Source organism: Lagenorhynchus albirostris, chromosome 17, assembly GCF_949774975.1.
Source record: "Lagenorhynchus albirostris chromosome 17, mLagAlb1.1, whole genome shotgun sequence".
NCBI classification, from domain to species: Eukaryota; Metazoa; Chordata; class Mammalia; order Artiodactyla; family Delphinidae; genus Lagenorhynchus; species Lagenorhynchus albirostris.
Genome location: NC_083111.1, coordinates 54,060,516 through 54,074,305, shown reverse-complemented (window position 1 = coordinate 54,074,305; position 13,790 = coordinate 54,060,516). Strand labels below are relative to the sequence as shown.

General features: G+C 36.8%; 1 protein-coding gene across 2 annotated transcripts in view; it reads left to right on the top strand.

The window, feature by feature from the left end:
- NUDCD1 (NudC domain containing 1) overlaps nucleotides 1–13,790 on the top strand; it is an 87,680-nt gene that overhangs the window by 6,908 nt on the left and 66,982 nt on the right. For both annotated transcript variants that reach the window (XM_060128137.1, XM_060128136.1), the window contains exon 2: nucleotides 4,853–5,007. In XM_060128137.1, coding sequence (XP_059984120.1) covers nucleotides 4,853–5,007 — 155 coding nt within the window. The remainder of the gene's footprint in view (nucleotides 1–4,852; nucleotides 5,008–13,790) is intronic.

The window sequence follows — 13,790 nt, the reverse complement described above, 5'->3', positions numbered from 1 at the left end:
GTAGTAGAGCTCACCTCATTTGTTTCTCTTAACGATCACTATCCTTTGTTGCCTGTTGTCTTGTGTCTTGAAAATTATTGTTTCATGTAATTTTGTCTGGTTCATTTTATTTTGTCTTACTGGTTGTTTCTGAGGGAGGGATAAATCTGATTACTATTATTCCATCTTGGCTGCTCAATGCATATTTTTAAGGGAAAAATAATTTTATAGAGTAGTAGAGCTAGAAACAAAATTAAAATGGGTTAATGAGGGTAATGAGAAAATGGGAGTGTAGACTCTTTTCTAGAGAAGTTTGAGAAGTACAGGGTGGGAGAGAGCTCTGCTTTGAGTGCAGAGCGAAGAAGAGGAAATCTTTTTCATGTGTTTGAGAGTGGGGAAGTTTTCAGCATATTTAAGTGGAGGAGAAGGGGCCAGTGGAGAGGAGATAACCTGAGGAGAGGCCTAGAAGAGGCAGGAGAGAATGGAATCATAAACAGCTGTGAGAATTAGCCTTGGAAGGGAGAAGAGGAACCGGGAGATTAACACTTACTCTTTTTCTTAGGTGTCACATAGCAAATACTTCACATAATTTAAACTTGTCAATAATTTCACAGGATAAGTATTATTAACTTTTATTACAGGTGAGGAATCAGGGTAGAAAGTTAGGTAACTTAACCTTAGCCATCAGTGGCTAACCTGACCCTACAGCTCGTGCTTTTTCTAATGCACTTTGTGGTCTCTGGGCTGTTTCTTCAGGGCAGGGAGAATAAAAGCTGGCGAAGGTTTAGGCTATAATTGGAATAAAGGGATAGAAGAGCCATGTAACTTATTTATGTAAGTTTACTATAAAATTCATGCCTACTCTTCTGGAGGAAAATTTGGGGAAGAGAAGCAGATCACTGTGTTATGGTGCAGAAGCATTGTATAGAAGAGTAGTGGGAGCAATGCTGCTAATTCTAGCCCTGCCTTGTTCTGTACATTTTGCTTCAGAACTAATACACACCTGTACTCTTGCTTTTTTACATCTTTATATGCAAAGAGCAAACACAGTAACTAGGTGAACAGAAGACTTAACTGATCATTTTTAGAAGATAAATGGTCTAAGAAGTGACCTTTGTGAGTTAACGTTCTTTGGCCCTTCCCCTCCTTTAAAAAAAATACTGTACTTTGCTTATGTAAGTATTAGATTGAATGATATTCAGTTGGTGTCAAAAGAGTTGAATATTGACAATTTCATGTGGTTCAACCTAACTGTGTATTTTGAAAGGACAAGAAGCAGTAATTGTGACCATTGTTAGCATGATTAGGACACGGATCATGTCTGTTTTATTTACCAGTATTTGCCCAATGCCAAGCACCATGTCTGGCACGTAGTAGACATTCAATAAATAATTTGTGAATGAAAAACTATAGGTTTTTGAGATTCCATGCATGTTTTATAAGAAATATAGGTAAAGATTAAGGGAGATTCCCTTCTTGTTAGGCCCTAAGTTCTTTTTCATAGAATAAGAGAGAAGGCTTTTTCAGCAAACTGTTTTATTTCTAATGTAAGATAATGTTAATAAAATATTTTACTACAGTGGCTTTTTAGCCCTCTGTTAAAGAGGTTCCTCTTCTTCAGTCATATCAAAGATCGAGCTGGATTGGAGACTCCCTGCTGTCCACCCCTCCCTTAGTCTTTACAAAAGAGCCCCATCAGTGGTTAAGCTCTGTCACATTCTGGACATTGCTTTTCTCCTTTCATTTTTCTCTGCCTGCCCTTTTATACTCAAGTTGATTGACAGGGTAAATGCAATAACTTTTCCTTTCTCATTTGGGGCCAGGGAGGTGGCCTTTTTCTGAGCACTGTCAGCTTTTGCAAAATAGCAAGTATGTAATGTGCCCTTCATTTGTGTCCTAATAACCTACATAAATTAATCTTGTCAGAATGCAGCAACCTAAGACTTAGACTATTTCATGGTTTCCTAATAATGGTTTTCCAGAATCAATACAGTTACAGATGAGGTGTTGTACCAAGGCAAAGGGCTAAGAAGTCTCTGGCTTGTTCAGGTTTGGTCAGGGGTCTTTGGTACAAATATGAAGAAAATGTATTTGTTGTATCATTGCCTAATATTACTGCTTTGGAACATTCTGTTACCACGTACACTTCCTGCAGCGTCGAGTTGAATCCACACAGTGGTGCTAGAAAAACAAGAATTAATGATTGTTTCCCTTCTAATCAGTGAATATGTATTTTTAACTTCCTTATAAAATAAACACTTCCTTGAGTCATGTAATAATTTCCTCAGCCTCTATCAAATCCATCACAAAGTTATAATGATTTAACCTCTGATAGGTCTCCAAATTTCAACCATCCTTTACCTGGATGACTGCAGTAGCTTCCTGGTGGATCTTCCTGGGCTTACTTTGCTTTGCTCTGGTCTGTTTTCCATAGGTAGTTATAAGTAACCTTTTTTTAATTTTTTTATTTTTGGCTGCGTTGGGTCTTCGTTGCTGCGTGTGGGCTTTCTCTAGTTGCGGCAAGTGGGGACTACTCTTCATTGCGGCGCGTGGGCTTCTAATTGCAGTGGCTTCTCTTGTTGCAGAGCATGGGCTCTAGGCGCGCGGGCTTCAGTAGTTGTGGCATGCAGGCTCAGTAGTTGTGGCTCGCGGGCTGTAGAGCACAGGCTCAGTAGTTGTGGCGTGTGGGCTTAGTTGCTCCGCGGCATGTGGGATCTTCCTGGACCAGGGCTCGAACCCGTGTCCCCTGCACTGGCAGGTGGATTCTTAACCACTGTGCCACCAGGGGTGTCCCTATAAGCAACCTTTTATACATTCGAATCTGGACTTTACTCTCCCGCTTAAAAGTTCTTAAATGAGCTCTTATTACATTGAGTTTATCAACAATGATAAATAAAGGCAAGGCATTTTGTGATCCAGCTTCTGCCCAGTTCTCTAGCTTTATTCATCTGTTGCCTTTCCTTGTGCAGTTCTCCATGTTGCTCTGTATTTCAGCCAGTCTGGCTGACTTTTAGTTTTTTGAACACAAGTGTTTCCTTTTACTTTCGCCTGCTCTCATTTTGCCTGTGATAAGTAGTGTGTGTGTGTGTGTGTGTGTGTGTGTGTGTGTGTGTGTGTGTGTAGGGATGTTTCTTAAGTTAACTCTACCTTGTCCTTTGTAGCTTGGCTCAAATTTTTTAAAGCCTTCTTTAATCTCCCCAAGTAGATCAGCTTCCAGTGTTATTTGTTCTCACAGTATCCAATAATTTTCCTTTATAACATTTATTACAGTTTAATTATATATTTATTTATTTGACTAACGTCCATTTCCCCACTGGATCATAAGTGTTAAGAAGGTAGATTCTGTGCTCTTTTCTCATCATTGTATCATTTGTGCCTATTAAAATATTTGCTAAATAAATGAATGAATAAATGTAAGTCAGCCAGGCCTCAAGGCAGGTAATAGAAGTACGAACAGGTGAGCATTTGGGGAAAAAAGATGAAAATACTTGCAATCAGAATACAGTAAGGTGAGCTTCATAATTAAGGTAAAATATTGGCCCAGCATAGTCTACTTATGTATCTCCTGTTGGAGCAGAAATTAATTCTAGGTCACTGGTAGCCCTGAACTATAAGTTTCTCTCTACATAGAAGGGAAGGAGGAGTGGGAGGCAGAGCTCAGGCTTGGCAGATTTAAAATTACGGAAGCAGGACTTCCCTGGTGGCGCAGTGGTTAAGAATCTGCCAGGGTTTGAGCCCTGGTCCAGGAAGATCCCACATGCCACAGAGCAACTAAGCCCGTGCGCCAAGACTACTAAGCCCGTGCGCCACGGCTACTGAGCCCGCATGCCACAACTACTGAGGCCTGCACGCCTAGAGCCCGTGCTCTGCAACAAGAGAAGCCACCGCAGTGAGAAGCCCTTGCACCGCCACGAAGAGTAGCCCCCGCTCACCACAACTAGAGAAAGCCCGTGCGCAGCAACGAAGACCCAGTGCAGCCAAATATAAAATAAATAAGCAAATAAATAAATAAAAAGGAAACATAAAATTATGGAAGCAGCTAAGAGAGTAGATCTTAAAAGTTCTTATAACTAGAAGAACAGTTGTAACTATGAGGTGATGTCTGTGTTAAGTAAACTTATTTTGATAATCATTTCACAATAAATACATATATCAAATCACTATGTTGTGTACCTTAAACTTATACAATGTCATATGCCAACTACATCTCAATAAAGCTAGAACAAGGTAAAATAAAGTTATGGAAGCTTCCAGTGCCCTAGTGGAAAAAACACTGTTCTTTAAATAAGAAACCTTGTTTCTGTTCCAGATATGATCACTGTTTTGTTCTGTACTCTTGGGAAAGATGTAGTATAGCATTAGAGAAGTCACCATTTGCACTTACATTTATTTCCATAATTATTTTATGGGATAATAAAAACATTCTCTTTATTTCTTAATGTGTGGTAAAAAATGAACGAGGTGATAGAGGTAGAGCATTTTAAAAAGCACACACTTTATAAAGTGTACTTAATATTTGCCCAGAAAACAGGAAATCTTTCAATTTTATGATTTCTCTGTTCTTTTTGTTTATAATTACAAGGAAGAGGTACCTAAAAGAAAAGAGTGTGGTATGAAGAGCTCTATCTCCTCTGGCCACTGTATTCTGAGTTCTGTAAGGGCAGGGGCCTTGTCAGTTTTACTCACTGTTTATCCTCTGCACACAGTGCCTAGTAGGGGCCCAGAAATTGTTTTTGAAATGAAAAATGTAGTGAATTGTCCTGAGGCCTTGGTAATTAGTATTCTGTGATTTTTTTTGCCTTGTTGGCATTCTGCAGAAAAGAACAATCTGAGGCAGAACTCTTGATGTTTGTTTATTTTTCTTATATTTCAGCTGTGGCAGAAGTAAAACTTCGAGATGATCAGTATACACTGGAACACATGCATGCTTTTGGAATGTATAATTACCTACACTGCGATTCATGGTATCAAGACAGTGTCTACTATGTTGATAACCTTGGAAGAATTATGAATTTAACAGTGATGCTGGTAAGAAAAAAATTTGTAATACTAGGATTTTCCAATAAATTTGTTACTTAATTTTCCCTTTTCATCTAATGTCTAGAGAATTGAGGTACACATACCTTTAATATATGGAATCCTATCATCAGTTTATGTAAGACTTCATTTTGTTTAATTCAATTTTAATTTTTCCCCTTATTCCTGTTACTTAAATTTACTTATTCCCCTCCACTCTTACCAACAGGCAACTACTCTGATGTGTTGTATATCTCAATATTGATGTAACTGCTTTTTCTATGTGAGTAGTTAATCCTATGACAGTGGATTTATCTGTTTTTTCCTTTTAGTTAATTTTTGCTTTATGTATTTTTAAGTATGTTAATTGGGTGCAGACATTTTATCAATAGGATTGTTTTGTCTGTTATGCAACGTCCTTTTAACATATAAAATATCCCTCTTTATCTCTGGGCTCTGGGAATTATTTGTCTTGAAGTCTTCTGATATTAATATAGCTGTCCTGGCTTTTTTTGTTTGTTTGTTTAATTAGTATTTGTCTTTTTCTTTCCGTTTTCTTTGAATTTGTCAGTGTTGTTATTTTTAAAGTGTGTCTCTTGTAAAGAGCATATAGTTGGGTCTTGTTTTTTATCCAGAATGACAATCTTTGTCCTTTAATTGGCTTAGTACATTTATATTTAATGTCATTACTGATATGGCTGGGTTTATGTTACCGTTTGCTAATTCTTTCCATTTTGTCCCATCTGCTCTTTGTTCCTTTGTGTCTCTCTTCCTGTCTGTTTTTTTAATTCATCACAGTTTTTCTTTTTAAAAATTTTCTTTCTTAAAATTCCACTTAATTTTCTCTTTTAGCTTTTTATTTAAACCTGTTTGTATTGTTATTATTTTTAATGGTTAATGTAGAGATCGTAGTACTCATCCTTAATTTATCCTACTTTGCCTCCAATTAATGTTATTCCACTTTAAAAAAAATGTAAAAATCTTATGATATTATAATTCCTTTTACTTTTCCATCCTCTGAGCTATTGTCATACATTTTATACTTCTTCATATGTTGTAAGCTTCACAATACATTGTTAATGTATTTGCTTTAAGTAATCAGTGGTCTGTCAGTAGCTTCCTGACTACTCTGCTCCTTTCAGCTTTCCTTTGTGTTGCATCTACAGAATAATCTATCCAGTTTGCTTGTTTAATCTTATCACTTCTCATTTAAATTCCTTAAATATTTCCTTTATGACAAAATCCACACTTATTAATATGTGATTTTAGAATAGATAATGCATTCATGTGATTTAAAAAACAAGAAATTTAAAAAGGTATTTAGTAAAGTCTCTCTGACCCCAGTTTTATCTGTCCTGTGTTCAGTACCCCTTTTCCCTCCGTAACTTCTTATTAGTTTCTTGTATATTCTTCCAGAGGTGGGGTTTTTTGTGTGTGTGTGTTTGTTTGATTTTGATTTTCCTGGCAAGTATAAGCATAAAGTGATGTATTTGTTTAAAAAATACAAACTCCTCACCTTGGCAAATGCAGCTTATAATGCCCTTTTCTCCAGCCTTGTCTTTCACCACTTTGTACACTACATTCTAACAATACTAAACTCTTGCAGTTACTGAAACATGCTCTGTATCCTTTTCCCTCCAGCCCTTTTCCCACATAATTTACTCTACCTGAAACATTCTCTCTTACGTGTGTGTCAGGTTGCTTCCCAGTCTTCACTTGAGTTTCAGCTAACTATTTCATCTAGGAGGCTTGATGACGTCCTCCCTTTGTTCCCCCAGGGATATTCAAACCATTGGCTCTCAGATCTGCATGGACTTTGAATTCCTGCTAGGCCAGGGGTTGGCAAACTTCTGCACGGGGCCAGATAATAAATGTTACAGGGTTTATGGACCAGTCTTATGTCACAGGTGCTCAGTTTTGCTGTAGTAATGTGAAAACAGCAGTTCACGATATGTAAACAGTGATTGTGGCTGTGTTCCAGTAAAACTTTATTTGCAAAACCAACAGGCTAATTTGGCTCATGGGCTATAGTTTGCCAACACTTGGTCTAGGCTGTGGGTCTTTCTTATATTTCTGTAATCCTAGCAGCCAGCAGAAGGCTTAATCAGTATGTTTATACAATGGATAACAGTTGTTTAAAGCTTGTTCTTACTCTTTGGAGTTGGCTTTTCATTTTTTTTTTTTTTCCCTTTGTGGTACGCGGGCCTCTCACTGTTGTGTCCTCTTCCGTTGCGGAGCACAGGCTCCGGACGCACATGCTCAGAGGCCATGGCTCACAGGCCTAGCCGCTCCGCGGCATGTGGGATCTTTCCGGACCGGGGCACGAACCTGTGTCCCCTGCATCGGCAGGTGGACTCTCAACCACTGCGCCACCAAGGAAGCCCAGCTTTACATTCTTGATAGGATCTTTTTATTCTTCAGGTACAAGTATGAGTCTGGTTTGTTGAGATAATTTTACTGAATAAGAAAGATTTATTTTTCTTCAACAAACATGTATTGAATACTGCTGCATGCTTTGTAGCCACACACACAAATAAACTGATAATGTCACAGAGGAAGTAAGGATAAGATGCAGAAGTAGTATGGAGGAGGAAATAGTTTACTACTATGCATGGCTAGGAGAGGGATGTGGATAGGGTCACATTTTAGAGCCAGAAGCTTGGTTTTATCAGTTCACTCATTGATAATCATGATTTGGGATACTAATTCCAACTTAAATCAAAAGATTGGAAATCTAGAATTAAAGTTCATGACTGCATTTGCAATACTGTAGATAAGCAGTGTGGACTGGTCAGTATATTTTTCTTCTATTGCAGAGTTTCCATAGAAAATAAAATTATTTTATTTATTTATTTATTTTGAGGAGACTATTTACAGCTTTGTTTTTTTTAAATTTTTAAATTTAATTTTATTTACTTTTTATAAAGCAGGTTCTTATTACTCATCAGTTTTATACACATCAGTGTATACATGTCAGTCCCAATCGCCCAATTCATCACCCCCCCCAACCCCACCCCCATCCCCCTGCGGCTTCCCCCCTTGGTGTCCATACGTTTATTCTCTATATCTGTGTCTCAACTTCTGCCCTGCAAACCACTTCATCTGTACCATTTTTCTAGGTTCCACATACATGCATTAATATATGATATTTGTTTTTCTCTTTCTGACGTGCTTCACTCTGTATGACGGTCTCTAGATCCATCGACGTCTCAACAAATGACCCAATTTTGTTCCTTTTTATGGCTGAGTAATATTCCATAGTATATATATACCACATCTTCTTTATCCATTTGTCTGTCGATGGGCATTTAGGTTGCTTCCATGACCTGGCTATTGTAAGTAGTGCTGCAGTGAACATTGGGGTACATGTGTCTTTTTGAATTATGGTTTTATCAGGGTATATGCCTAGTAGTGGGATTGCTGGATCATATGGTAATTCTATTTTTAGTTTTTTAAGGAACCTCCATACTGTTCTCCATAGTGGCTGTGTCAATTACATTCCCACCAACACTACAAGAGGGTTCCCTTTTCTCCACACCCTCTCCAGCATTTGTTGTTTGTAGATTTTCTGATGATGCCCATTCTAACTGGTGTGAGGTGATACCTCATTGTAGTTTTGATTTGCATTTCTCTAATAATTAGTGATGTTGAGCAGCTTTTCGTGTGCTTCTTGGCCATCTGTATGTCTTCTTTGGAGAAATGTCTGTTTAGGTCTTCTGCCAATTTTTGGATTGGGTTGTTTGTTTCTTTAAAATTGAGCTGCATGAGCTGTTTATATATTTTGAAGATTAATCCTTTGTCCGTTGATTCGTTTGCAAGTATTTTCTCCCATTCTGTGGGTTGTATTTTTGTCTTGTTTATGGTTTCCTTTGCTGTGCAAAAGCTTTGAAGTTTCATTAGGTCCCATTTGTTTATTTTTGTTTTTATTTCCATTACTCTAGGAGGTGGATCCAAAAAGATCTTGCTGTGATTTATGTCAAAGAGTGTTCTTCCTATGTTTTCCTCTAAGAGTTTTAGAGCGTTGGTCTTACATTTAGGCCTCTGATCGATTTTGAGTCTATTTTTGTGTATGGTGTTAGGGACTGTCCTAATTTCATTCTTTTACATGTAGCTGTCCAGTTTTCCCAGCACCACTTATTGAAGAGACTGTCTTTTCTCCCTTGTATATTCTTGCCTCCTTTGTCTTAGATTAGTTGACCATAGGTGTGTGGGTTTATCTCTGGGCTTTCTATCTTGTTCCATTGATCTATGTTTCTGTTTTTGTGCTAGTACCATATTGTCTTGATTACTGTAGCTTTGTAATATAGTCTGAAGTCAGGGAGTCTGATTCTTCCAGCTCCGTTTTTTTCCCTCAAGAATGCTTTGGCTATTCAGGGTCTTTTGTGTCTCCATACAAATTTTAAGATTTTTTGTTCTAGTTCCGTAAAAAATGCTATTGGTAATTTGATAGGGATTGCATTGAATCTGTAGATTGCTTTGGGTAGTATAGTCATTTTCACAGTATTGATTCTTCCAATCCAAGAACATGGTATATCTCTCCATCTGTTGGTCTCATGTTTAATTTCTTTCATCAGTGTTTATAGTTTTCTGCATACAGGTCTTCTGTCTCCCTAGGTAAGTTTATTCTTATGTATTTTAATTTTTTTGTTGCAATGGTAAATGGGAGTGTTTCCTTAATTTCCCTTTCAGATTTTTCATCATTAGTGTATAGGAATGCAAGAGATTTCTGTGCATTAATTTTGTATTCTGCTACTTTACCAAATTCATTGATTAGCTCTAGTAGTTTTCTGGTGGCATCTTTAGGATTCTCTATATATAGTATCATGTCATCTGCAAACAGTGACAGTTTTACTTCTTCTTTTCCAATTTTATTCCTTTTATTTATTTTTCTTCTCTGATTGCCATGGCTAGGACTTCCACAACTATGTTGAATAATAGTGGTGAGAGTGGACATCCTTGTCTTGTTCCTGATCATAGAGGAAATGCTTTCAGTTTTTCACCATTGAGAATGATGTTTGCTGTGTGTTTGTCATATATGGCCTTTATTATGTTGAGGTACGTTCCCTCTGTGCCCATTTTCTGGAGAGTTTTTATCATAAATGGGTGTTAAATTTTGTCAAAAGCTTTTCTCTGCATTCATTGGGATGATTATATGGTTTTTCTTCTTCAATTTGTTGATATGGTGTATCACATTGATTGATTTGCGTATATTGAAGAATCCTTGCATCCCTGGGATAAATCCCATTTTGTCATGGTGTATGATCCTTTTTTTTTTTTTTTTGTATGATCCTTTTAATGTGTTGTTGAATTCTGTTTGCTAGTCTTTTGTTGATGATTTTTGCATCTATATTCATTGGTGATACTGGTCCGTAAATTTCTTTTTTTGTAGTGTATTTGTCTGGTTTTGGTATCAGGGTGATGGTGGCCTCATAGAATGTGTTTGGGAGTGTTCCTTCCTCTGCAATTTTTTTGATGAGTTTGAGAAGGATGGGTGTTAGCTCTTCTCTAAATGTTTGATAGAATTCACCTGTGAAGCCATTGTTTGTTGGAAGATTTTTAATCACAGTTAATTTCATTACTTGTGATTGGTCTGTTCATATTTTCTATTTCTTCCTGGTTCAGTCTTGGAAGGTTATACCTTTCTAAGAATTTGTCCATTTCTTCCAGGTTGTCCATTTTATTGGCATACAGTTGCTTGTAGTAGTCTCTTAGGATGCTTGTATTTTGACGGTGTCTGTTGTAACTTCTCCTTTTTCATTTCTAATCTTACTGATTTGAGTCCTCTCCCTCTTTTTCTTGATGAGTCTGGCTAATGGTTTATCAATTTTGTTTATTTTCTCAAAGAACTTTAGTTCTTTGAGAAAATAAAGCTTTTAGTTTTATTGATCTTTGCTGTTGTTTTCTTTGTTTCTATTTCATTTATTTCTGCTCTGATCTTTATGATTTCTTTCCTTCTGCTAACTTTGGGTTTTGTTTGTTCTTCTTTCTCTAGTTCCTTTAGGTGTAAGTTTAGATTGTTTATCTGAGATTTTTCTTGTTTCTTGAGGTAGGCTTGTATAGCTATAAACTTCCCTCTTAGAACTCCTTTTGCTGCATCCCATAGGTTTTGGATCGTTGTGTTTTCATTGTCATTTGTCTCTAGGTATGTTTTGATTTCCTCTTTGATTTCTTCAGTGATCCTGTTGGTTATTTAGTAACATATTGTTTAGCCTCCACGTCTTTGTGTTTTTTACCATTTTTTCCCTGTAATTCATTTCTAATCTTGTAGAGTTGTGGTCAGAAAAGATGCTTGATATGATTTCAATTTTCTTAAATTTACTGAGGCTTGATTTGTGACCCAAGATGTGATCTATCCTGGAGAATGTTCCGTGCACACTTGAGAAGAAAGTGTAATCTGCTGTTTTTGGATGGAATGTCCTATAAATATCAATTAAATCTATGTGGTCTCTTGTGTCATTTAAAGTTTCTGTTTTCTTATTTATTTTCATTTTGGATGATCTGTTCATTGATGTAAGTGAGGTGTTAAAGTCCCGCACTATTATTGTGTTATTGTCGATTTCCTTTTATAGCTGTTAGCAGTTGCCTTATGTATTGAGGTGCTCCTATGTTGGGTGCATATATATTTATAATTGTTACATCTTCTTGGATTGATCCCTTGATCATTATGTAGTGTCCTTCCTTGTCTCTTGTAACATTCTTTATTTTAAAGTGTATTTTATCTGATATGAGTATTGCTACTCCAGCTTTCTTTTGATTTCCATTTGCATGGAATATCTTTTTCCATTCCCTCACTTTCAGTCTGTACGTGTCCCTAGGTCTGAAGTGGGTCTCTTGTAGACAGCATCTATATGGGTCTTGTTTTTGTATCCATTCAGCAAGCTTGTGTCTTTTGGTTGGAGCATTTAATCCATTTACGTTTAAGGTAATTATCGATATGTATGTTCCTATGACCATGTTCTTAATTGTTTTGAGTTTGTTTTTGTAGGTCCTTTTCTTCTCTTGTGTTTCCCACTTAGAGAAGTTCCTTTATCATTTGTTGTAGAGCTGGTTTAGTGGTGCCGAATTCTCTTAGCTTTTGCTTGTCTGTAAAGCTTTTGATTTCTCCATCAAATCTGAATGAGATCCTTGTAGAGTAATCTTGGTTGTAGGTTCTTTCCTTTCATCACCTTAAGTATATCATGCCACTCCCTTGTGGCTTGTAGAGTTTCTACTGAAAAATCAGCTGTTGACCTTATGGAGTTCCCTTATATGTTATTTGTCGTTTTTCCCTTGCTGCTTTCAGTAATTTTTCTTTGTCTTTAATTTTTGCCAATTTGATTACTGTGTGTCTTGGTGTGTTTCTCCTTGGGTTTATCCTGTATGGGACTCGCTGTGCTTCCTGGACTTGGGTGTCTATTTCCTTTCCCCTGTTAGGGAAGTTTTCGACTATAATCTCTTCAAATATTTTCTCAGGTCCTCTCTCTCTCTCTTCTCCTTCTGGGACCCCTATAATGCGAATGTTGTTGCGTTTAATGTTGTCCCAGAGGTCTTTTAGGCTGTCTTCATTTCTTTTCATTCTTTTTTCTTTATTCTGTTCCGCAGCAGTGTATTCCACCCTTCTGTCTTCCAGGTCACTTATCCGTTCTTCTGCCTCAGTTACTCTGCTGTTGATTCCTTCTAGTGTAGTTTTCATTTCAGTTATTGTATTGTTCATCTCTGTTTCTTTGTTCTTTAATTCTTGTAGGTCTTTGTTAAACATTTCTTGCATGTTCTTGATCTTTGCCTCCAGCCCTTTTCTGAGGTCCTGGATCATCTTCACTATCTTTATTCTGAATTCTTTTTCTGGAAGGTTGCCTATCTCCACTTCATTTAGTTGTTTTTCTGGGGTTTTATCTTGTTACTTCATCTGGTACATAGCCCTCTGCCTTTTCATCTTGTCTGTCTTTCTGTGAATGTGGTTTTTGTTCCACAGGCTGCATGATTATAGTTCTTGCTTCTGCTGTCTGCCCTCTGGTGGGTGAGGCTATCTCAAAATAATTTTATTTGATAGCTTACTTGACATGAATCAGAGCAAAGACTAATATGTCTTTGATTCCTTTTCCTGTCCTATTGTCTAGCTTCTGTGGACACCTTAGAATAATTTGTTATAGTTCCTTATTTGGTTTAGTCTCTATTTGCCTGTCTGTTGACTCATTAAAGACACTAAATACACACACACTCTATATACACTATATACTGGATAGTGTATGCACACAGCCAGATGCCCTATAGACATACATGTGTGCTATGTTGCCCATACATGATCATACACATCCATACTCTGCATATGCATAGTTAGTATTTTATTGTGTGTTTTAAATTTAAGGGCTTTTACTTTTTTTTTAAGATTCCGTTATATTTTGTTTAGAAACACAAATCTAAAATCTGGATATTCTTTAAGAATATTTACTTATGGAGCCTAACTCAGTCACATAGTCTAATTTAATACTATTCATTCAACATTCAAAATGTTTATTGAATACTTGCTATATGTTATGCATTATTGTAGGCACTGGGAATGCTGCAGTATACGAAGTAAAGTCTCTTCCAGTTTATTAATTTACAGTAGAATATGAACAGCTTCCTTCCCTCTCTTCCCCAATTTGAATTTAACATTGAAATAACAACCTCTTTTGTATGTTTGTACATGTTCAAAGCAATGTACATCTTCCTAATTATAGTGTACATTTAAATTTGTTTAGTTTCCTGGTAAAATTGGAAAGTTGTGTTTTTTTTTCCTCTTCGAAAGCAATAAGGAAACTATAATTTAGAATGCA